The 25,340-nt window shown below is 53.9% G+C and overlaps 2 protein-coding genes across 3 annotated transcripts; both read left to right on the top strand.

The window, feature by feature from the left end:
- The first annotated feature begins 1,724 nt into the window (after nt 1–1,724).
- On the top strand, nt 1,725–4,673 carry TFF1 (trefoil factor 1). The gene is made up of 3 exons (XM_059388240.1): nt 1,725–1,843; nt 3,903–4,055; nt 4,486–4,673. The coding sequence occupies exons 1-3, from the start codon at nt 1,768–1,770 to the stop codon at nt 4,500–4,502; spliced, it is 246 nt and encodes an 81-aa protein (XP_059244223.1). The 5' UTR covers nt 1,725–1,767; the 3' UTR covers nt 4,503–4,673.
- Nucleotides 4,674–15,099: 10,426 nt separating this feature from the next.
- TFF2 (trefoil factor 2) lies at nt 15,100–17,743 on the top strand. Of its 2 annotated transcripts, none has more exons than XM_059388239.1 (4): nt 15,100–15,239; nt 15,920–16,069; nt 16,720–16,866; nt 17,587–17,743. In XM_059388239.1, the coding sequence occupies exons 1-4, from the start codon at nt 15,161–15,163 to the stop codon at nt 17,598–17,600; spliced, it is 390 nt and encodes a 129-aa protein (XP_059244222.1). In that variant the 5' UTR covers nt 15,100–15,160; the 3' UTR covers nt 17,601–17,743. The 2 variants fall into 2 exon arrangements, with proteins under 2 accessions (XP_059244222.1, XP_059244221.1); XM_059388238.1 differs by lacking the exon at nt 15,100–15,239 and adding an exon at nt 15,300–15,551.
- The last annotated feature ends 7,597 nt before the right edge of the window (nt 17,744–25,340 follow it).

The following is a 25,340-nucleotide window of genomic DNA, read 5'->3' as shown; positions in this document are numbered from 1 at the left end:
CCGCACCGCCCGCTCCTCGCACGCGCACGAACACCCGCACCCGCCCGCACGTCCCTCCCTCCGTCTTCCCTACTTTCTCTCCCTTATTTTCTTTCTCTTTCTTTTTCTTCATCCTCTCCGTGTCTTTCCTTCCTTCTCCTCCCCCGAAGGTACTACAGGCAATCTGCCAAGATCATCCTGTCTCTTTCCTCCTAAGTGTGGGGATTTACCTGGGGGACACCCAGACCCAGAACCAGTGGAATGGCTGGACTGTGAGTTTGTGTAAATCAACTCCATCGACAGTCACACACTTTTCTTCCAAATCGTTGTGCCATTCGCATGTCCGTGTCTGGGAGCTCCTGTTTGCCTCGAGAACTCAGAGGTGGTTTCCCACGATCGAGAGCATCACTGAGGTCCTGCCCCCCCCCCCCCAGAGGACTCTGCGTCCTGCCCATCCCCCAACACTGGGTCCTGGACATTGAGCCTCTCCTGGACACCCTGCTCCGCAGCCCCCGTGGTGGGGGTGGTCAGGGCTCAGGACGGGGAGCGAGAAGGCGGCACCCCCAGTTCTGACTCCCAGAGGGGCTGCCAGGACTGGGTGACCAAGTCACTTAGAAAAGCTGCTCTCCAAGGTGGATTTGGCTCAGAACCTCATCACTCACTGAGAAGATATTTCTCTTGCTGCTAATTCATTCATTGATCCATTCATTCATTCATTCCTCCACAAATGTCTGTTGAATAAGAATGATTGTCGGTGCAGGGCCTCCGGAGGCCACAGAGCAGATGGGGCGCCTTGACCTCACCGGCCTGCCACCCTCCTGGGGGACAGGCATGCTCCGCGCAGTGTGGCAGCTGGCCGCCCGGTGCACTGGGGACACCGAGGACTCTGGGAACAGAACTGGACCCGGTGGGGCCGGGGTGGGGGGGCCGGCTGATGGTTGCCAGTCGAGGGGGCTTTACTGGGGGGACTGAGACAGGGAGAGGGTCCCTGGAGGGGCCTCTGCTCGGTCCGGTCGGAAGGCCAGCCTTACGTACATACGGCGTCATTTTTGAAAGGACCCTGCTGTAGAATGAGAGAGAAACACAGAAAAATTAATTTAGGTAAACAAGTTGAAATACTCTAAGTAAGATGTTGGACAGGCTCAAGTTTTCTTTTTTTTTCTTCCTTTTAGGGGAGGGGCTGCGGAGGAGCAGAGGGAGAGAGAACCCCAAGCAGACTCCCCACTGAGTGCAGAGAGCCCGGGCAGGGCTCGATCCCATGGCCCTGATCAAGACTCGAGCCGGAATCAAGAGTCAGGTGCTTAAGGGACGGAGCCCCCCCAGCACCCCCATGCTTGAGTTTTCAATGTCTGTGCCAGCGGGAGGGAGAGCCCTTCCCCTTGCCCCTCCGAGTCCGGCCGCCGTGGAGGGCGACCCCGTGAGCCACTGTTGACACAACTGTGCCTTTCGGGGCCAGCTCTCCCATGAGTCACCCTCCTGGGAGCGTACTGTTGACATGGGCAGGAGGGTCCCCGCTGCGGTTAGCTGTCCGGCCAGGCCTGAGACAGGAGAGACCTTGTGAACCTCAAGTCCTTCCTTCAGGATGATTACGTCCCACGGCTCTGGCCCGTATCAGGAACTCGTTTAATCAGTGGAGATTACCTGGAATGGAGGACCGGGGGGCCCTCCTTAGGCAAATGTTAGCCAGCAGTCGGCAAACAGAGCCTGAGCATAAAACGCAGGGCCTTCCCCAGGGTCCCATCCCTGACGCGTGGTCTCCCCGGAGCAGAGAGCAGGGTCACGGCTGCCATGGAGCCCAAGGTGGTCGGTGTTCTCGTGCTGGTCTGCGTGCTGACCCTTAGCTCCCTGGCCCAGGGCGAGCTCGGTAAGCGGCCCCCGTCCCGCGTCGGGGCCCAAGCCACCATCCGTGTGTTTGAGATGAGTGTGGTGCTGGGTGCTGGGAGGATTTGGGAGAGTGAAGGCCGGCGGAGAGCACCGCACGGCCACGGCCACGGCCACGGCAGCTTTGAGCGCCACTGTGAGCATGTGGGGTGTCCCGGTCGCCGCTGGCCATGTCTGGCACCCAGCGCCCCGAGTACCAGCTCTTAAGGGTGGTCTTGGAGGTGCGGTAGGAGAGCAGCTCCCCAGTGTCCGAGGTGGACTCTGGTCCAAGCCACCCGGGTGCCCGAGGGCCCGTTCAGTGGACGAGCATCACCTGAGGACACCCGCGGGCTCCGTGGTCCCAGCGGGCGGGTTCCGGGGGCGCCACAAGGTCGGAGCGTGCCGCCCACTTGAGCCGCTGTCTCAGCCCCTGGACCGAGGCGCCGGCTCAGGGGGCTCGGGGTGGGACACTGTTTTCAGAGAGCACCTTGCAGGCTCCCCTCTGCTCCGTGTTACTTATTTTCGTCAAATGCTGTTGTATAATTTCCCAGGTTTTCCAAACCGGGATTTCCATAGAGGTTTGAGGAGAGGGAGCTAAAACTGTGGTGTCCGTGCATCTCAGGGTGCCTTCCGATGACCCAGTGGGGAGGGGGACGACGAAGGCACCTGATGGCCTCCCAGAAGGTCCCCAAGGCAGGGACAGGCTGAGGCTGAAGGGACGCGTGGGCTTCGGGTCGGGAGTGGACGTGGCTGTGCAGTGGAAGATCCTGCGAGTGTGGCCACGCAGCCGCCCCCAGGCCCGGCTGTGGCTCCCTGTCCCCCCACCACCCGGCGTACCCCTTCTCGGTGGCTCAGGGATCGTATCACAAGGGACTCCCGAAGCCCACTCGCGCGCACAGCCCCGGCAGAGACCGCACCGGTCGAGGTCCGTCCCGTGCGGGGAAAGGGGAGCCCAGAGCTCAGAGACCTGGAATTCCTGATCAGGAGCGTGAGCTGGCAGGGGCTGTGAGCTGGCGAGCCCCCGCCCCACCCCGGCTGCAGGACACAGAGCCGTGTCTGAGCGTGCACGAGCACACGCACGCCCGGGAACACCCGTGCTCACACACAGCTCCTCCTGACTTCACAACCGCCCTGGGGATGGGCGACGCCACCTGCCTTCTGGGGCGGGGGGCAGACACGGGGACAGACACGGGGACACTGACGTCCTGCAGAGGCCACCCAGCCTGTGGGTTAACAGGGTTCAGCCCCTTCAGTTCTCCTGCGTAGACCACACGGGAGCCCTGCCTCCCAGTGTGTCCCCCACCGCGTGTTCCCCACTGTCCTGACTCCCATTGTCTTCCCCCAACCCGCCGCTAAAGCTGCTGATTGGCTGCAGCCCCCCCCCCCCCAAGCTCTGTGTCTTTCCTGCAAACAGACTACACCTCCTGAAATACACCTGGGTCTGTCTCGACTGCCTGGGAACCCCTGCTCCCTGTGCAGGGCACGGCCATTGCTTCATCCCCTCCTGGTCAACCTCCTCCCACAGGAAGCCCTCCTTGCTTTGTTCTGCCTTGTCCTTGTCCCTCCTGTGACTGCCTTCAGCTCCCTGGGACGGCCTCCCGGGCTGTTCTGCACATTCACTCGCTCTCCTTCTCCATCAGACTATTAGCTTCTTAATGACGTCTCTATGTTTAATTTCTGGGTCCATCCCCCGGGCTGGGGCCACCACGAGCTCAGTCCTTGAGCGACCTTCACTGCCTACTTTTGCTCTGCTGATTTCTGTTTCTAGCACACGCAGACGGTGTTCAATGGATATTTATGGGTTGATAAAACTAAATGATAGTTGACGTGAACGAATGTGTGGGTAAACAGGATAGGGAGGTGTGACGTTTGCAGATCCCGGGCACCTTGCCCTGGCCCTGAGCTGAAGGGGCTTTGCATCAGAAGATGAGGCTGGGATGTTCCTCTCACACCCTGAGCCCCAAGTCCCCGTCCGTGGTGCCAGGTGGCTGCTGGTTGCAGTGGAGAAGAGAGAGGGACATTGGCCAATGACTTACGTTCCCTCTTGCCCCCTGCACCTCCAGAGACGTGTGTGGTGGCCCCGCACCACAGGACGAACTGTGGTGCCCCAGGAATCACGCCCAGCCAGTGCAAAGCCAGAGGCTGCTGCTTCGACAACACTATTAGCGGCGTCCCCTGGTGCTTCCAACCCGTGGCTGTGGACAACTCTCCTGACGGTATGGCCAGGGTGGCTCCGTGGGGTCTGAAGGTATAGGGTGGGGGGGGGGGGGGACCTCATGGGGGCACAAGGCCCTGGTCTGCACGTCCTGCTGTTTGCACTCACCCTGGGGGCTGGGGGTGTGCATGGGGAGGTGGTCCAGCCTGCATCGAGCTGATGTTGGGAGGGGGACACAGAGACCAGGCTGGGAGACCGCTTGACAAGGAGCCCTGTCTGTGCCTGTGTTTCTTCACATCGCTCGCCGCAAGCCCCTGGTCGCTCTTTCCCCTGCTTGCACCGGAGTGGAGGGAGGGACCGAGACGGAAGGCGGGGTGTGTCTTCTAAGGGATTTTCCCACTGGTGCTGCCGAGTGGAGTTGGGTTATTCTCAAGTGAATGAACTGTGGGGTTTTCATTGCCTCGTGTCTCCTTCTCATACCTCATCTTCAGAGGAGTGCTCCTTCTAGACGCGCTTCAGGGGAGCGGCGCCAGGAGTTGGAATGGCCTCGCCCAGCAGCCCGGAGCCCAGCCACGTCACCGGCCAGCACTTGGGGCCCTCCGCGTCCGCGCCTCGGCAGGCTTCGTGGGCAGACAGCACACACCCCTGGACTCGAAATTGGCTTAACGATTAAAAGAGATGAAAGTCACTCATGCTTTCGTGGTTGTTTTTTTAAATTGCCAATGATTGTCCTTTCTTGGATAGGGAGGTACACCATTTCCACATGTGGCCTCTCATGGGTCGTTCGTGGGCTCACCCCACCTTGGGGAGGCATGAAGGTCAGAGGAGGGAATGAGGCTGTTAGATGGTCATGGGCGGCTCGAGTGTCCCAGGGAGTACAGCTGGTCTGGTCCCCAGTACCAGGCAGGTGGGCTTTCCCCCCTGACGGGGAGCCCCAGGCCTGTTTTTGGGTACCTGCTGCTCATTCCTCACATTCTTTCTTACCTGACTTCCAGTCTATAAAAAGGGGGGCAGCTAGAGGCATCTCTAGGACTCTGTTCTGACTCATGAGGCAGGAGGGCATCTACTTGGAGGCTCTGGGGAATGACTTTTCCTCCTTGGAAGAAGAACTCCCTCTTGCTGCCCTGGCCAGCCCCTGCAGCCTGCATTGAGATGTTGTGTGGAGTTAGAGTGCGATGCAGTGCTTTGAGCAGCCGTTTTGTGCTAATGAGGAACGGCCATAGAACTAGAGCCCTGACTCCCCTGAGCTACTGATTTGACTCACCCACCTTGAGACTTCATGTTGAGTCCACTCAGATGTCCTGATGGGTGAAAGCATGGCCAGCTGGGTTTTCTGTTCCTTGATAATACATTACCAGGGCCCAGCTACCACTGGTGGGGACAAACTCACTCAACGTGAAACGCTTAGGCTGAATCCTCCAGGCTGGCCCCTTGAGCTGGCAAAGGATTGTGGGCAATTCATTTGTTCCCTCCTCTGCACCTGGCAACTTCCTAAGCCATCTGTGCAGCTCAGGCTCTCTCTCGGCCAGAAACCTTGGGCTCAGCATTAGGAACGAGCCAACAGCAGAGGAAGGTGTTGTGCGGAGAGTCAAAGGCGTATCTATGATTTTGAAACCAACTCCCTTCCAAATGATACTTCATCCTTAACTCCATCACCCCTGCCCGCCCCGGTAACTGGAGAAGGGGGCCAAGACTGTTTACCTGCTCGCCTGCGGGACCCAACCCACAGCCTGACGGGTTCAGCGCCCCCTCCCAGCATGGGACACAGAGGGAAATCCGGGTCTGCCCTCCGCCATCCTTGGATCGTCCAAGTTGTGTGGGAGCGTGATCTTGGCTCCACCGTGTGGATCACAGACCTAGAGAGAGCCTGGGGATTCTTGCTGGGACAGCCTTGCCTCAGGCTGGTGGGGACACCAGGTCCTTCTGTCCCTACCCTGGAGGTGGAGCACAGGGAAAGGTCTATGCTCCTTGGTCCTTGTGGAAAAGCATAACCTTCCCCAAGGATCTGCCAGGGGGGCTGCAGCCAAGCAGAGGGAGAGAAGACAGTTGGGCAGCCAGACTGGAGGCCTGACAGAACCGAAGGGTGGGGCACCCCACTAGCTCCAGGACCCGAGTGCCTCAAGGAGAACTCAGGGCAGGTTTCCGGCATCTGGCCTCTCTCCCTTGGTGGTCTCAGCTCCTGGAAGCTTGGCTGCGTGGGCTGCGGAGCCCGAGGGGTGAAGGCTAAGTGGGTGCAGAGGCTGGAGATGGGGGCAGGGGGACTGGGGACGTGCGACTTCCTCCAGGTTTCAAGGAGCGAGAGGAGGGTGTCTGCAGGACCGAGAGGTCCAGCAGCAATGTGGGGGGCTGTGCTAGCAGCGCTGGGGACGAAGAGAAGTCACCGCAGCCTGTGTGGGGACCCCTGCACGACTTCCCGGCCCCTCCAAGACCCTCCTGTCACATCTTGGCTTTCCTCCAGAGCACGTCCCAGCCCCCCCCCCCATGGCCCCTTCCAGGCCCTTCCCAGCCACCCTCCTGGACCCCTCCTGGCTACCCCCTTGACACTTTCCAGACCACCACACTCCAGGCCCCCTTGGGCCCCCCCCCCCGGCTCCCTCCCAGGCCCCTCCTGGCCTGCTCTCAGCCCCTTCCAGCCAGCCTCCAGGGTGAGAGTCTGGGGTGGCCAGTTGGAGGCTACCTGGGGCCCCTTGAGTCCTTGAGGTGCGGGGGTGTGGGGTGGGAAGCAGGCAGCTGTGACAATAAAGCGCCTTCGCAGGAACAGTTCTGCTGATAAGGCACGAGGAAGGACGTGTCTCTCATACGCATGCACACACGTGCGCGTGTGCATATGCACCCCCCCCCACACACACGCACACACACTCGACTCTTAAAGGGCCCGGGGAAACTGGCGGAAGGGGGCCATGTGGGGGTGAGCCCTCCGCACCTCGCGCCCCTGGATTTCCCTCAGAGGACAGGTGGCCTTCCCGATAATTGCTCTATTTGAATACACTTCCTGGCAGGGGAAAGTGTTACATATTCTCTATTTTGTATTTAGAAACAGGCTTTCCACCTCAGAGCAACGCAACGCAGCGATGTGCCCGTTTAAAGTCATCTTGGTCTCACTAGGCATGAAGCTGAAATGCCGACCTGACCCATTTAACACCTGGCAAAGCTGTCCATGCCATCCTGCCCGGCTCCTACCAGCCTGGAAAGCGGCAACTCAGGGGACCTTCTAGAACTTTCCATGTCCTTGAAGGACTTCAGACAGTTCAGACGTCTCTCTGGTTGGGGGAGCTCCATGTTCCAGGGGGAGCTGTGGGTCTCCTAGGTAGACAGCCGGGGTGGGAGGGAGTGGCATCTTGCATCTTGGTCGCCCGGGGACAGATTCGGAATCTCGGAATGTGTGATCAAGGAGTTTCCAGGAACGGAGCAGAGGGAGGACAACAGAGAGGGCCCAGGGCAGCAGGGAGCACGTGCGGACCCTGAGGCAGGTGCGCTGGGGCTCCAGATACGAACCCGCTCCCCACTTTCTCCTCTGGTGTGAGTGGGCGTGCTTATCAGCGAGTATCACCACCGGCTGTGAAGGACCACACCCAGTGTGGCTTCGACCACAGACATTGATTGTCCCCCAGCTCCAGAGGCTGGATGTCCAATGTCTACGTGTTGGCAGGGCTGCTTCTGCCTGAGACCCCTGTCCATGGTGTTCATTATTCTCCCCACATCCTTCCGTGGGCGTCCTGCCGTTCGTGTCTGTGTCCTGTATCTCCCTCATTAGGACACCAGTCTTGCTGGATCAGGACCCACCCACCCTACTGGTCTCATTTTACCTTCATCACTTTTTGGAAGATTGTATCTCAAGTCAAATCATATTCTGAATACTGGGGGTCAGGACTTCAACATATGAATTGGGTGAGAACCCATTTTGGCCCATGACAGCGGGTGTCTCCTCCTTGCTACTGAGAAGCTCTAATTGATGTGGATCACCAAAGAGCAGGGGCCATGATATCTGAGACTCATCAATTTTTTGATAATGCTGGGAAACAAATGTCATGGGTGAAACCGAATGTGTCAAGTACAGAGAGTGGGAAACCTGTGGCCTGTGACATGTGGGTGGCATGCCTAAGATGCCTTACATGTAGAGGGTTGGTCACCTGTAGGATGTTTTACATGAAAAACATGACCATGTTTTTCATGATGTTTACAAGGAAGGAATGAGCAGAAATGGTACTATAGATAGGCAACGATGGAAAGGCCAAGCCATCAGAAGTGGACCGTGCATGTCCAGGCTGAAAGCTCAGATACCTCTAAACCAGGGACCCATCAGTGATCCCTGTCATGGCCCAAATTAGGCCCCCGAAGCACAGACTGTCATGGCTGCCCTGTGGTTTACCATGGGCTATAGCTGGGTCAGCAATGCTTGCCCTGAGTCTCTGCAAGGAAGCTTGAGCATGGTGGTCCCTGGTGCCATCTGTGTCCTGGCCCCTTGCTCAAGCATCAGTGCTGGTCTTGGTTACCAGCGAAGGTTGAGAACAGGACAGGATGTGACTGAGGATCCAGGTGTGTGGTCCTTCCACCCACCTGTACCCCACACAAAGCATTAACTTTCCACTTCTCCCACGGTTTCCACACATGATATCCGTGGATTTACCATACTCTGTGGCTTTTCTGTTCTGTGGCTGGTCCTGTACTTGGAGGCTACGTCGCTTCTGGATAATTTCCACACAACAGGATTCTGTTCAGAAAATGTTGATCTAAGGATCAGACCAGGAACCAGTTCTTGAAGCCAAGTTGTGATTTAAGATCATATTTGTAAGGTCACTGGGAGGGATACTGTCAGTTTAAGAAAACTCCCTTGCCTTTCTTTGTGAGTGTGGGGAGGGGCGGTCAGTGGACATGTTTAATGCTTGCGACCCTGATAGGAAACATCAGCTAGTGAGAGACAGACACAATCGGCAAATTCAGCACGGAAATTACCGGAAGGTATCAAAGGCTCCTAGGGCACGGTCACCTCCTTAAGGGTCTAAGCAGTTGGAAGTTACGGTCAGCAACAAGAAAGAAATAGTGTTAATTTTTAAAAAGATTTTATTTATTTAGAGAGAGGGAGGAGGAGGAGGAGAAAGAGTGTGTGTGCTGGGGGAGGGGCAAAGGAAGAGGGAGAGAGAGAATCCCAAGCAGACTTCCCACTGAGCAGGGAGTCCAATTTGGGGCTTGATCCCACACTCACAAGATCATGGCCCGAACCGGAATCAAGAGCCAGACACCTAACTGACTGAGCCACCGAGGCGCCCCAGAGACTATTATTTTTAAAGGTATTTCTTAATTGTTCTTCTTCGCTCTTAACATTGCCCTGAGCTGGACATTTTGGGGGTAGCAGATTAAATCGGGCAAAAACTTACATAGCTGCATATCTGTGTGGTTTAAGGAGATCGAGTGAACTAATAAATGGGGAATGTTTATTCTAAAGGGAAATGCTGGACGGACTTTTGGTCAGTGTGGAGAACTGGGAAGAACTGAGAGTTTACCTTCCTTGCAAGCTGAGAGACTCCCTGATGCTGGCAGAGGATAGGAGACTCCCGGTTCAGAGATAAAGGGCTTCATTACTCATGGCTTGGCCAGTGGCATGGGCAGCAGCATCTTTGTGTTGGTTCCCTTTGCCTCCAAAGGGGTGACATGGATGGGTCCAGATAGATGCCAGCACACACAGTGGGTCACAGTATAGGAGAGGAGCCCTGACCTCTTCAGGGGCTCAATTCGTGTAAGGGAGTAGGAAGCTTGTCTGCCTTTGCTCTGGGAGGAGACACCATATCTATTTTCCAAGGTTGTTTGCTACACAAACACTGGTTAGCTGAGATTAAGAGCAGTTGATGAGTCATATATGCCCAGCCTGGGGAGTGGGGAAAAGACATTACACCACCTGGGGATGGAAGGAAACAGTAGGGTTGTGGCAGGGAGCTTTGTAGGAACAAGAGGGTGGAGTGCCCTCAGGAGGTTTCCACAGGAGACTGTGGTTGGCCTGTTTGAATAATTCTGGTTGGGGAGTGGAACTCACTGCTCAGGGGTGAGCAGCAACTGTTCCTGGTCCCTTGATAAGGAGGGTTGTTTGACTAGGGGTCATATCTGTGGGAGCAGAGCAGGGAGGGGAATTTGTGGTTAGGTCACTCAAAGCCTTCTGATGCCACCAGACGTCAAGGCAGCACACATCCCTGAACCTTAATTTAACCCCGTATGGATAGTTAATGCCTCAGTCATATGCACAAATGTGAGAGACTTGAGAATTGTCTCCCAACAACCAGTGTATCAAATGTATTGTTTTCAAGACCGGATTACCAAAGAGGAAAGAAACCGGATTACCAAAGAGGAAAGAAAACATGGTGGCATGCTTCCATAACATTTAGTTAATAAATAAAATACAAGATTTCGACCCATCTTCATATTTTAAATTCACTGTTAGAGAAGTTTAAGACTGTAATACAGGAGTATGCAGATTTTTTGGTAAAGGGCCGGGACTTGTGGGCATAGTTTCTGTCAGAACTACCCAGCTCTTCCTTTGTAACTTGAACATAGCCAGAGACAATATGTAAATGAGTGGGTATGACTGTCTTTTAATAAAGTTTTATTTTAAAAACAGGCAATGAGCCTATGGGCCATAGTTTGCCAACTTTTATTACACCGTATTATTTTTCCTTGGCGTGTGGTGACTTGAATGGTTCAAACATTTCCAAGTTTTAAGATCAGCCAGATCATGTCTCGTCTCAAACAAAGCACCCACTCAGACACCAAAGAGACATCTTAAAGTAATTTAAATCTTGATGAAAATCAGAGAAGTTCAACGAGGACATTGACAACAGAGAAGTTCATCCCATGACACCCTGAAAAATGTCCTTAAATTTGTGTCTGTCCAATTATATCCCTGAAATATAACTTATCAAAACATCCCCCATGTCATCCCCTCCTAGACTCAATATCAAAATTCCCATCAGCCTCTGTTGATTTCCCTATCTCTTCTCCCAGCTTCGGCCACACTCTTTGTTATGTAGATATGTATTAGCTGTGGGCTCTAAAAGACTCTGTTATTCTACATCATTGACCAGCACAACCAAACCGCAGAAACCAAACCAGAAACTTACAATGGTAGGGGGATGGGTTCGGCTGGGGGGCCTCTGTCCTTCTGGATTTGACATTCTTATGCATATAAATGTTGGAAATAAAAACATGTTTTCTCCCGGCAATAGCGTAAAACTGAGATATTCTATGACACAGGTTTTAGAAGGCATGTGAGACTTTGAAAAGCATTTAAAATTCCTCATTCCACCTATCTTATTTTTTTTTTAAGATTTTATTTATTTATTTGACAGACAGAGACCACAAGTAGGCAGAGAAGCAGGCAGAGAGAAAAGAGACTGATGCGGGGCTCGATCCCAGGACCCTGGGATCATGACCTGAGCCGAAGACGCTTTAACCCACTGAGCCACCCAGGCACCCCTCTACCTATCTTTTGACAGAGGACACTAATCAGGAGACAGGAGGAGGTTTGCCTGGTTTATTTGCATATATCCATATTTAGATATTGTTTTATGAATTACAGAAGGTAATTTGGGTAAGGGGCAACACTAGGTGCCAAGTTCAGTTCGCGGGGTGTTACACACTTGTCCACGCCCCTCACCAAGTGTGGCGGTCATGTGCACACACTAGGTCAGTTTCCCGGGATACAGCATGTGGGAGGCAAGGTCTCGTTCTCACCCTACATGCAGTTGCTGTGTTGCTTGGGCAAATCCTTTTACCTATACAGATCATGCTTGGTCTTGATGTAGTTCTCTTTGTCTTTATCTTGCTTGGAGTTTTATTTATCTTGCTTGGAGAATCTTGAGCTTCTAAGATATATGGGTTTAAGCATTTCACCAAGCATCCCCCCAAATTGTCCAATATTTCTTCAAATACTTATTCTCTCCTCTCCTGCTGGCACACCAATTACATGTCTGTTAGACGCCTTGATGTCTCCTGGGGCCAGAGGTTCTGTTCATTGTTTTCAGCCCCGTTTCTCTCTCAACTTTAGTCTGCAGAATTTATACAGTACTGGCGTCAGACAAACCAGCCATTTCTCCCACTATCTAATCCAAAGCCCGCACAGTGGATTTCATCATTTCAGTTACTGTGTTTTCATGTCTTGAATCTCCACTCGGGTCATTTCTAGACTCTATTCTCCATTCAGATTTTAAAATGTGTTCCCTCATTATATTTTTATGTTTCTTTAAATGTTTGAACATTTTAATGCAGCTTCTGGGTCTATTTCTATTCACTGTTTTTTCTCATGACTATGGGTCCTGTTTTCCTGCTTCTTCACACATCTGGTGATGTCTGGTTTTGCGCCGAACATCATGGATGCAATGTCGTGTGTCTGGCCTTTCTTATTTTTCTTAATAAAATAATGAGTTTCATCCTGTTAGGCAGTTAATTTACTTGCTGGGTGAACCTGATTCTTTAAGGACTTGTTTTAAAGTTCTGCTAGAATGGACACAGAGTGACTTTCCTCTAGAAATAGATCAAGCCTACTTTGATGGCATATTGTGGGCTGAATGTTTGTGTATCCCTAAAAATTCATCCGTTAAGGTCTTGATGCCCAGTGTGGTTGTATTTGGGAGGTAGTTATGGTTAGGTGAGGTCATGAGGAAGGAATCCTCATAGCGGGACACCAGAGAACTTATTCTCTCTCTCTCTCTCTCTCTCTCCCTCTTTCTCCACCAGGTGACGACACAGTGAAAAAGTGGCATCTGCAGACCAGGTGGAGGGCCCTCCCCTGAACCAGACCACGTGAGGAAACTTATCTTGCAGTTCCAGCCTTTAGAAGTATTTAAGGCACCCTGTCTGTGGCATTCTGATGTGGCTGCGCAAGCCAACGGAGACACGACATGGCCTTCTGTGTCCCTGCTGATGACCAACATGGCCAACAAACCTACTTCCCCATGACTGTCAGAGCTCAGATGATTGCTGCCACACTACTTGTCTCCCCTCCAAAGAGCACGTTCTTTTCTGGAAGCTTCTGCCACCTGCTCTTATCTTCATGGGCAGCTAAGTCTTTGCCTAAAATGCCAGAGAGACCACCACTCATGTTTCCGGAGCACCCTCTTCTCCGGGACCCTAGCCTGAAAATCCCCCTGCCTCCATGGCTTCTAATTCCAGCCTCTGTCCCCACGGCTTGGTGAGGCTGCCTGCTCAGTGTGGTCGCCCCGCCGGGCTGTGGTCCAGGCAGAGCCCAGGGTGACTGAGGGACTCCCGCCCTGCTTCATCCTCTTAGCTGCCTCGGTCTGTTGCTCGGCGTCTGAACATTCTCTGTCCCATAGATCCAGTGACTCAATGCCGGGGAGGGAGAGTCTGGTCCCAGCTTCTCCATCATAGTCAGAAGCAGAGGTCCACACAGGTAATGTCTGAGAAAGTTCCCATTTGTGGATTTCTGTCTTCTCTGTGAACTGATAGAAAACATCACCCCCAGAGTTGGGAGGGAGGAAGGCGCGGGCGTGATGGTGCTCGCAGAGGGGAAGAGAGGCTCTGAGGCAGTGGGGGGCCTTAGCATTTGAAGAACAGGTGTCACGGGAGTACCACAGAAAATGTTAGATGCTTAGGACATCCAGAACAGAAAGGACATTAGCAAGTCTTCTTTCTGAGTAGAGGCTGAGTTCCAAGTGTGGTCACGGGAGACACGCGGCGACTTGGCGAAGGGATGGATGCTTCTAGAGATGAGGAGGAAATGGAAACCGGGTGACGTGAATTTGGATGAGCCATTCATTGGGATGCTGAAGCCATCCAGGAGGCCACCAAGTGGTGGCATGATGAGGGACACAGTGAGTTCAGTGCTCAAATCCTGAACAGAGTGATAGGCTGAAGGTCGGGAGATGACAAGAGGGCAGTGGCATCGGAAGTGGTCTAGTACACAGCCTGCATCTCTGAGGAGTGTGGCTTTGCATGCATGTGGAGACAGTGGGGGACGCTCCTGGGAGGAGCACAAGAGAAATGCGTCTGGGAGGCACAGGTTTCTGCAGGCGCCAGGAGGGGTTGCAGGGAGAGACATCAGGGACTCAGTGTGGATGAAGAGGTTCTGCAGGTCTTCTGGAAGGGTCAGGATGGGGGCATTGGGAGGAAGCGGGTAGCGGGTCAGGGAGAGGAAGCAGGGTGGGGAGGCAGTGGTCGCACAGACCCTTTGTCTTGTGGGTGACCAAGGGTGGTGGAGACACAGGATGGGGAAAGTTGACTTTCCAAGGTTTCAAGGAACCCGGTGGCTTCCCAGTGGGTCAGGGACCTGGACTGGAGGGGCTGGAGTGGGTCAGGCAGAAGCTTTCTGGACCCCGAGAACATTGGGTTTTGGATTCTGTGCCTCTGTGGGTCCCTGGCGGCTCAACCCACGATTCACTGATGGGGCCCCTCCGTCAAGACCGCAGGGGCTCGTGGCTCCTCTCAGCCCCAAATCTTTCCTCTTTGTCCCTTGGGGTGCCTCCCTCTCCCCCGCCCCCTCTCCCTCCACCCGATCCGTGGGCTCTTCCCTGGACCATGGCTCCCCCCCACATGAGGGCAGGCTTAGGTCTTTAGGAAACACACGGGGCTCCCATGGAGGAAAAACAGGCATTTCGGGGGTTGCTGAAAGGATCTTGTGATTTTTACCCATCAGCCTCAAGCCCATGGAGCCCAGGGGACACGGAAGACCGGAGCCTGGCAGAGGCATCCACACCGACCTTGAAGTACGGTCTTTTCTACGCCGTGGGCTGGCCTGGTCATTTTCCCCAGTAACCTTGGGTCTAATATTAAAAAAAAAAAAAAATCATGTGATAACCACTTACTTTATCAGGAGACATACCTGACTTATCCCTTCCTGGGTGTGACCCTGGGGTGGGGGGGTGCCCAGTGCCAGAGGTGCATGTGGCCTCTTTTCCATGTTGGCGCCCTCGCTCGACCTGGCTCCCGGCCCCGGGGCAACGTGGGAGCCCCTGCCGGAAGCCTTGCCTGCACGCACAGCCGCTCGGTCTCTGCCCAGTGACCTATCTCAGCTCCTGTTCCCAACAAAGGACCTGAGGGGTTGGTGCCACAGGGGACAGAGAAAAGCTATTTGCACTTGCTGAGCAAACAGAGAGGCTGTTATAAAACAGCTGATGGCAGCGGGCGGTGCACATTCTGTAGGCGGCCCCGGCGCGCGGCGTGGACATGGGATCTCCAAGCGTCCAGCTCCTGGCTGTGCTCCTTGTCCTGGGGCTGTGTGCCCTGGCGGGGGCCCAGAAACCTTGTAAGTGACCGCCCACATGTCCCCCTGTGCAGCCCAGCGTCCTTGACCGGGCAACAGAGCATTCGGGCCCGCGAGCTGGGAGAAGCTCCAAATGCCATGGGGGTACGCCAGTCGCTCGGCCTTGGTGCATCTCCGCTCTTGTTTTCCTCAAAGCCACGGGGTGAAATGACGGCCTCACTGGGGGCAGAAGTAGCTGAAAAGGCATCCTAAGCTCTGCGATGGGGCTGATTGCCCTCGTGCATCCTTTCCTGCCGTTGAGGAGGGACTCCCAGGGCTGTGTGAGACCTCCAGAAAGGCCTCCTTCCCAGAGAGGTCAGAGTGACCACAGGTGCTGCGTGGCTGGCTGGGGAGAGGGGCCGGGGCAGGAGGCCCCCAGGGCATCTGGAACCCACCCTGATTACCTCCCATCTCGACTTTCCTGAGGTCCACGGTCCACTGTCTTTCCTGAAGTTTCCTTTTCTCTTCTCTTCTCTTCTTTCTTTCTTCCTTCTCTTTTTTTTAACTAATAACTTCTGCAAAGCCCTGTTTGTCCCTCAGGACATTGCATAGTTCAAATCCGGGCGAGATGAGACGTCGCCATTTCCCCGTGTGGCCGCAGGACCCGAGGAGGGGTCTGAGCGCGCCCCCGAGAGCAGGCAGGGGGCATGCGAGGGGACAGGTTGACAAGGCTCTCTCCGCAGCCCCCTGCCGGTGCTCTCGGATCGCAGTGGAAAACAGGAAGAACTGCGGCTTCCCGGGCATCACCCCCGACACGTGCTTCAACATGGGCTGCTGCTTCGACTCCAAAGTCCCCAATGTGCCCTGGTGTTTCCACCCGCTCCCGAAGCAAGGTAACCAGCCAGGGAGCTGCCCGTCTTCCCGCCCCCGCCCCAGCCAGCCAGAAGGGAAGAGACAGCGGTCCCTGGCCCACTGTCCACACCTAGAGCCCCAGGTGTGGTTCAGTTAAGACTTCTGGAACTTTCCTCCGAGAATGAGGTTTACAGCCATGCACGTTCACGAGGTGGAAGGTCATTCATGCCTAGGTGCGCACAGAAGAAAGTGTGGGTGCGCAGCACTCTGTGGGGGTGGGGCTCGGTACCCACAGCCACCAGTGCTGTGGGTCACAGGCTCCTGGGCTCTGAAAGGGGCAAGACAGATGGCTGGTCACTAGGTAGGGCCCTTTCTCTGGTGGATGCATGGCTGGCTTTCAGGGCGCTCGCTGCCCCTTCTCATCAGGGTACCGCGATCACCCATTTTGCAGATGGGAATGTCAGGTCCAGAGAGGTGAGCTGAGTTTCCCAAAGCCCCGGAACATGGGACCTGTGGCATCTGTGCAGATTCACGGGCAGCCAGCCCTTAGACGGTCCCTGGGGCTCGTGGTCAAGCAGCCCCTCATGACACAGGGAGGCTGACACCCGGTGGCGTCCCCGCGAGTGGGCGGGCAGAGATGCCGTGGGTTCCGGAGCTGCCCTCATTGAGAGTCTGCGGTGCTGCTTTCCAGAGTCGGAGCAGTGTGTGATGGAAGTGTCAACCCGGAGGGACTGCGGGTACCCGGGCATCAGCCCCGAGGAGTGTGCATCTCGAAAGTGCTGTTTTTCCGACAACATCGTCGAAGTGCCCTGGTGTTTCTTCCCCATCCCCGTGGAAGGTAACGTCCTGCAGGACAGCGGCTGAGAGCCTGGGCTGCGGCCCCTGAGCCCATCTCAGGAGAAGGCCGCTCTGAGGGGTTCTCTCCACGGTGACGGCTGCTCTTGGGGGTGCCGACAGCTGCTGGCATTCCTGTGGTGGCTTGTGTGATGGCCGCAGAGAGCAAGTCAGCTTAGGCGCACGCCCGGATCCCGGCCCGGCTGGTGGCCCCGCCTAAGTGACTGCCGTGGGTCGACCGTGCCCCTGAGGGTCACACGCTGTGCCGGGCGCTGGGGGCAGACGGGGACTTCTCCCGTGGGCCTCGCTGGGGACCTGGGAAGATGAGGGACAAGTTCTGCCCACGACGGCCTGCTCAGGGCCACCCTTGCGGGGGGTTGGGGGTGGTCTGGTCCTCCCCTCTCCTGTAGCCACAGTGCATGTCCTGACTCTGAGATGTCAGCACCAAGGAAAGCTCCAGCATGTCCCCCAAGACGGGCAGCGTGCCCGTGCCCCTGCCGGACGCTTTCCCTTCCCCGTTTCAGAACATCGAGGGGAGCCAAAGAGCTTGCCCTTTGTTTGGACACTTGCGAGCGATTTTTGTGGGACCTAAGGGTCTCTCTGAACAACTGCAGTTACACCCCTGAAAAGTGCCCCCCCCCAGGAGGGCAGACTCAGGGCCTGTCAGCGCAGACTCCCTCGGCCCCCGACGCTGTCGCCCACCGCTGGCATTTCACACTTCTAGATTGCCATTATTAGGAGGAACCCCTTCCGAGAACCCACCAGGCTCCGCGGGTGTTTGGAAATGAAGACTTGCCGCCGCGTCTCATGTCCGCAGACTTCCTGGCTTTCCTTCATCTGCGTTTTATCCTGGTTCAACAGTTTCTTCAAATAAAGAAAACCCTTAAAATCTGCTAAGTTTCCTTTTGGCTTCATTGACATGGAGGTGGAGAGACGGAGGGAGAGAGGGAGTGTGTGAGTGTGTACAGGTGTGGGTGTGTACAGGTGTGTGTACAGGTGTGAGTGTGTACAAGTGTGAGTGTACAGGTGTGGTGTGTGAGCGGGGGGAGGGGAGAACTCATCTAGCAGGTGCACCCCCGGAGCAGCGAGAGGGAGCGGCGGACCCACGACCACTCCCAACCCAACCATTTGTACAGAAACTCAAACGACTTTGCCCCTGAACACCTCTTGGAGCAAGGCCTGATTTCAGATCGCAGTTACAAAATCGCCTCGCCGTTCCCAAATACAGCCCAGACCATGGCTTTTGCGGGACGGCAGGCCACCATCCTCCGTCCTCGCAGGGGTGAGGCAGGGTGGACTCCGACGTTTCCCGCCTTCCACTCGAGAGCAGCTGCGTCGTGCCAAAGTCTTGGCCCAAAGAGAAGGCTGCCACTGCCACCGAGACCAGGCCGGCCTGGGGGAGGGTTTTGGCACTAAAACCTCGGGCAGGCAGCTCCGCGGAGGGGTCCCGGCGTTCTTTAGTCCAGGTTGGGTGTGCAGGGGAAAGAGCCCACTGGCTCAGCCAAGGAGTGTCCCCATGGCCCACCTGCCACTTTGGAAATCCAAGGCCTCCCCTTCCAGGGTGAGGAAGGACCAGCGACATTGGCTCTGTGTGGATGGAAGGAAGGACCTGACCCCGGCCCACACCAGCTCTCGGGACACTTGTTTTATGAGTCAAGTCACTGCTGTGTCTCGTCTGGCTTGCGCAAACAAGGGTTCTTGTTGGACTTGGGGCCTCTGACGCAGAACGGATGGCCGGGGGAGCCGGACGCCCATGAACTTACTCAGCACGGAGCACCCTGCCCCTCGCCGTGTCGTTCTGAGAGAGCACGGACCCCTGTCGCGCTCGCCCTCCCTGGAACCCACGGCTCAGGGACGCACAGGCCGCTCAGTGCCTGTCCTCCAGTGCCCTCTGCTGGCCACGCTGGGAGCGGACGTCCCCAGCCTCCACGGGTGGGGCGCCGTGGGTCTCCCGGGGCAGCGAGGGTGCGGGGTCTGACCACACGCAGCCTCCCGAGGTCGAGAGACTCATCTCAGTAACTCTTGTAAGTTTCTAAACTGGTCACATAAGCCGGATGGGGCCAGGATGTGGGCACAGGAAGCAGAGATTCTGCATTTAACGATGCAGCTTTGGGGGTTCAGAAAGGCGTTCTTCGGGCTGGAAGACCTGGGGCTTCACTGGCCTTTCCTTTGTGTGCAAATGGAGACGCAGGGAGCACGGGAGGGGGGAGGGAGGGCGAGGGAGAGAGGGAAAGAGGAAGAAAGGGAGGGGTGCACGGGAGGACGGAGACCAGTCTCTCTTCCTGTCTGGACACTAATCCTCTTGCGTAAGGAAAGGGTTAAGGTATGGGCAGAGAGAGGAGGGGCCCCTGGCCTCCGTCAGGAATCTTTCTCTTTGGCGCTACAGTGTATCATACAAAAGGACCAAACTCATAGAATGAAGTCATTCAGGGGGTTAGCAAGAGCCCACGCTCAAACCAAGATGGTACCAGACTCAAGACCACAAGCTTCCCGGTCAGTTCCCAATAACACACGGCGCCTGGAAGCCCTCCGTGGCTGCCCATTCCGGACCCTCTCACTCCTCGGAGCTTTTTCTTCCCTTTCTGCTCTCGCCTTATCTTCTGCGTCCGCGGGATTTGTTCTTCGACTCCGCGAGACAAGAAGCCTGCGATCCAGCAACACTCAGATCAGGGTCCTACAGTTATGACCTCATTTAAGCTTAATTACATCTGCGGAGTGCCCCCCCCCATACCATCAGCTGAGGGTTGGGGTTTCAACATACAGACCTGGGGGGGGGGGCGAGTTACAACTCATCACAGCATCCTTGATCAGCTCACTGTCTTTGTACTAGTAACACTGATAATAGTAACCATTATATGTTAAAGCTTTTTCTTAAATTAACCCTGCTGGGGGCGCCTGGGTGGCTCAGGGGGTTAAGCCTCTGCCTTGGGCTCAGGTCATGATCTCCGGGTGCTGGGTTGGAGCCCCACATCGGGCTCTCTGCTCAGCTGGGAGACTGCTTTCTTCTCTCTCTCTCTTTGCCTGCCTCTGCCTACTTGTCATCTCTCTCTCTGTCGAATAAATAAATGAAATCTTCAGAAATAAATTAGCTCTATTGAGGTATAATTTAATATAATATAATTTTCCCGTTTTAAGTGAACTGGTTTGTTGAGTTTTGAAAAACATTCCCGGTCATGGAGACTCTACTGCAAAGAAGATGCTGGGTTCCCTCTGCCCTTTCAAGGTCAATACGTCCTCCCAACTCCAGCCCCAGGAGACCAGTGATCCTTTCTTCCTCTATAGTTTTTTTTTTTTAAAGATTTTATTTATTTATTTGACAGAGATCACACATAGGCAGAGAGGCAGGCAGAGAGAGAGAGAGAGGAGGAAGCAGGCTCCCTGCAGAGCAGAGAGCCCGATGTGGGGCTCCAACCCAGGACCCGGAGATCATGACCTGAGCCCAAGGCAGAGGCTTAACCCGCTGAGCCACCCAGGCGCCCCCATCAGTGGTGTTTTTATCTGTTTTTGCCTGCGTGACCCATTTTTTCTGGTTTGTAAAGCAGAAGACCTTTGCCCAGGCTTTTATGGGTACAAACATGTTCATAATGGTTATATCCTCATCGTGACTGGTGCCTTGTAAGTCATCCTTCTTGGTCATGTCTGAGTGCTTGGGCCTGAATTCTATTTTGTGGGATCATTGAGATGGGCTCCCCTATTCAGTGTCCTGTTAGATAAATCCCTTCTGATCCTTAGTGTTTTATAGTTCTATATTTTTAGCAATCTATCGATAAATTCCAATTATTCTGATTTTTCAGTCATAACGACTATTGTTTAAAAGCAGAAAGCAGGGGCACCTGGGTGGCTCAGTGGGTTAAAGCCTCTGCCTTCGGTTCAGGTCATGATCTCAGGGTCCTGGGATCGAGTCCCGCATCGGGCTCTTTGCTCAGCCGGGAACCTGCTTCCTTTTCTCTCTGCCTGCCTCTCTGCCAACTTGTGGTCCCTGTCTGTCAAGTAAATAAATAAAATCTTAAAAAAAAAAATTGTAGTAGCAGATGGAATCCTGGGAAAGAAGTGTACGAAGCAAATGAGGAAAATCATGATACAAATAATTAGAGTGAAAATTCATCTTTGGATATCACCAGATTAGTTAGCTGCTGGATTGACTTAAAAATCTTGTCGACATGAACAGACATTTCTGCAAAGAAGACATCCAGATGGCCAACAGACACATGAAAAAGTGCTCCTCATCACTCGGCATCAGGGAAATACAAATCAAAACCACAATGAGGTATCACCTCACACCAGTCAGAATTGCTAAAATTAATAAGTCAGGAAATGACAGATGCTGGCGAGGATGTGGAGAAAGGGGAACCTTCCTGCACTGTTGGTGGGAATGCAAGCTGGTGCAACCTCTCTGGAAAACAGTGTGGAGGTTCCTCAGAAAACTGAAAATAGAGCTACCCTACGACCCAGTGGTTACAGTACTGGGTGTTTACCCTAAAGATACAAACGTAGTGATCCGAAGGGGCACGTGCACCCGAATGTTTATAGCAGCAATGTCCACAATAGCCAAACTATGGAAAGAACCTAGCTGTCCATCAACAGATGAATGAATAAAGAAGATGTGGTATATATACACAATGGAATACTATGCAGCCATCAAAAGAAATGAAATCTTGCCATTCGCAACAACGTGGATGGAACTACAGGGTATCATGTTTAGCGAAATAAGCCAATCGGAGAAAGACAGCTATCATATGATCTCCCTGATATGAGGAAGTGGAGATGCAACATGGGGGGTTTGGGAGGTAGGAAAAGAAAAAAATGAAACAAGTTGGGATTGGGAGGGAGACAATCCATAAGTGACTCTTAATCTCAAAAAACAGACTGAGGGTTGCTGGTGGGGGGGGGAACGGGAGAGGGGGGTGGGGATATGGACATTGGGGAGGGTGTGTGCTATGATGAGTGCTGTGAAATGTGTAAACCTGGTGATTCACAGATCTGTACCCCTGGGGATAAAAATATGTTATATGTTTATTAAAAATAAATTAATTAATTAAAAAAAATCTTGATAGCATCCACATTCCTCAGGAAAGTAAAAATAATGTTAAAAAGGAAAAAAAACTGGGGGTGCCTGGGTCGTTAAGCATCTGCCTTCTGCTCAGGTCATGATCCCAGGGTCCTGGGGTGGAGCTCCACGTAGGGCTCTCTGCTCTGCGGGGAGCCTGCTTCCCCCCCTCCCTCTGCCTGCTGCTCCCTCTGCTTGTGATCTGTTAAATAAATAAAATCTTAAAAAAAAAAAAGAAAAGAAACATGACCAGAACATAAACTCTTGTGTTTTTAATGAAGCACTTACCAGAAGTAAAATATTTGTCTACCAACTCACTTCTCCCTACACCCCACAAAGTTACTACCAATTATTTGTCGTAATTCGTACAAAAGGGCTTGCGGCTCTGTTTTCTATGAGAAGTATCTACAGAAGGGAGGGTCGGGGAGCGTTGCTCAGTGTCTGCTTTTATGTTGCTAACTGCTCTTGATTCTCAGAACCACACCCGAGATCTTCATTGGCTCTAGAATCTGAATGCCTGGTCCCTGTCTCTCAATCAGCTCAATCATTCCATCCCACATAAAAGACAGCGAGGGACCCGGCTATGACCACTCTGCTTGGTTCTTGCCATCTGGAAGCCAAGCACCAGGGACCCTCTGTCCCCGGCTGCCCAGGGTGTCTTCCACCACATATGCTCCGAGCCTGGGGACGTCTGGCTCTGCCCCGATGCCCAGGAGAGAGGTGCCTTCTTGCTGCCATCTTCATGTTTAGACAACCCCGGCCCCATGGACTGGCTGACATCGTGTCCCCCTGCCGGAGCCCACTGCAGAATCTTCTGTTCCTTCAATACCGCCTCCACTGGAAGAGTGATGGGCTGATGTTGACCCCCGACACCCACATACCTTCCCTCCTACAGCCTGCATGTGTGTCTGTGACCTCGCTTGCGAAATCAACACATTCCCCTGCCGGATCCTTCTCCGCGTGCCAGGCCACAGGAGGGCAGTCGCCGCAGCGTTAAGGAGGCAGCCGGGATTGCACAATGTGGCTTTGACTTTGAGTTTAGGATGCCCTCCCCATGACCGCGGTTTTCTTATCAGTGTTGACCACATCATCTTCTTCCTCTAGAACCTCCCACAGGACCTGGGCTGAAGCTTGTGCACACAAAGGATGTTTGGTAAATATTGACCAATCATCCTTTGCTCGGGAACTTATCCACCTACAGGAGCTCAACAAATATTAACGCTTTGGTAAAAGCCCTCAAGATGTTCAAAACAAGATGTCGTAGGGTGCTATGTGGGTCCGCATCACCTGCGCACGAACCACAATATTTAGCTTCTTGCCATTTGATATGCAAAACAGGTTATGATGAATCTTGAGACTGTGCGCGCCTTTATAACCAAGCACTGCGGGAAGGTATGGGCCCTGCGGCTCTTGCCTGTGGTGCTGCCACTCTGCGTGATCTCACACCTGGTTTTCAGTTTCCTGAGGGATTACGTACTTATTGGGGTACACCTGCCGCAGCAGGGCAAAAGCATTCTTTGAAACGTTGATGTGATGGCGAGTCCTGAAAGAGCCAACACGAGCCCTATACTGGTTTCAAAGCCAACACATGTCCAGGCGGCTCCTTGAACAAGAACCACCCAGAATCCCTGAGTGCGGCTGCCCTGGAGAGGTCGCTGCCGTGAGGAATTTCTCCCCCGCTCAGAGGATTCTCCCCGCCTGCGTAGACAGACACAAGGAGGCATGTGGAGCATCTGGCCCAGGCCATCAGGAACATTCTCTCGGCAGTTTGGATGGTCCAATATGGTTTTGGCTTTTGGCAAACCATGCGTTCCTCAAGGATGCGATCTGCCCTCAATTTCTTTTGAGCTTCCTAAAAATGACCGCAGCTGAACTGGGACTTGTCTGGGGTGGGGTGGAAATAACCAGGTACGGTACAGGGTTGTGTTTTAGGAGACGTAGGTTGCTTCCAATTCCGATCATTCTTAGGCTATGTTTTAGTGAAAAATCCAAGGGGCCATTTTTTTTCTCCCCCAGAAAGTCAGAGTCATGGTCTGTAGCTTGTTCTCTCTGATGGACGTGGGGTGAAGGGTAAGAGGGTAACCCAGCAGGGGACCCTCCGGCAGCAGCCTTCAGAGGTTGGTGAACGCAGGAGGACTCACTCGGCGCTCCCCGCGGGGCCACCAAGTCACACTCCTGCTCGCTCGTCCTCGCCGCCCAGGATATAGTCAGGTCTTCCTCTCTAGAAGCTTTGGCAAACCTTCTAGCATGGAGAGAAAGTTGAGATAGCACAGGAGCGGCCCCAGGAGCTGGGCATCAAAATCAGAAAACTTGAAACGACTGGAGACTTGATTAGCTGTTCGGACAGATGCTGGATGGGGTTCCGAAGTGCCCCTCCTGCATCCCAGACCGGTAAGCCTCTTCCACACGGACCAGGCATCCCCAGTGGAACGTTAAAACGGTTCCTCCAAACCAGGACCACAGGGCTCGGACCCCCGAGCCTCAGAGCTGGCTCCTCCTAGCCTTGGCCACTCTCCGCGCTTCCCCCCTTGCTTCCCGAACTGCCTTATGTCACCCGGATTTTTTTTTTTTAAAGATTTTATTTATTTATTTGACAGAGAGAGATCATAAGTAAGCAGAGAGGCAGGCAGAGAGAGAGGGGGAAGCAGGCTCCCCGCTGAGCAGAGAGCCCGATGCGGGACTCGATCCCAGGACCCTGAGATCATGACCTGAGCCGAAGGCAGTGGCTTAACCCACTGAGCCACCCAGGCGCCCCTGTTACCTGGATTTTTTTAAATGAACAATTTTCAGCAGCCAGATTTCATACCCTTCTCCTTGGATAAACAGTACATAAGTAGTGCTCCGCTCTACCCAGTTTTATCCATGCCGGACGTTTGTTTGGCTCGATACCTCTCACTCTATACAAAAGGAATAAAACGAAGAAAGTGCCACCTGTACCCATTCTCTTCCCTCCGTTCCTGGAAGTAACCACCATTCTGAAGTGAGTGCATATTATTTCCACATGTACCCATAAATAGTATGCGGTGTTTTTGTTGTTTTTTAAATAATCAGGAATGGTATTATAATAGAAAGGCTTTTGATCTTGTATTTTACACTTAACTTCTGAAATTTATCCCTGTTGATAAAAATAGGTTGATGCCTTCATTTTAATGCGGAATGCATTCCCCTGTTGATAAGCAATCACATGTATCATTCCCAGTGCCCTCCTATCAAAACAATATCGGGGCACCTGGGTGGCTCAGTGGGTTAAGCCTCTGCCTTCAGATCAGGTCATGATCTCAGGGTCCTGGGATCCAGCCCCGCATCAGGCTCTCTGCTCGGCGGGGAGCCTGCTTCTCCCTCTCTCTCTGCCTGCCTCTCTGCCTACTTGCAATCTCTGTCTGTCAAATAAATGAAATCTTTAAAAAAAACCCCAATATGCACTTGTTCCA

This window comes from Mustela nigripes, chromosome 2, assembly GCF_022355385.1.
Source record: "Mustela nigripes isolate SB6536 chromosome 2, MUSNIG.SB6536, whole genome shotgun sequence".
Classification (NCBI taxonomy): Eukaryota; Metazoa; Chordata; class Mammalia; order Carnivora; family Mustelidae; genus Mustela; species Mustela nigripes.
This window is presented reverse-complemented; position numbering and strand designations above follow the sequence as displayed.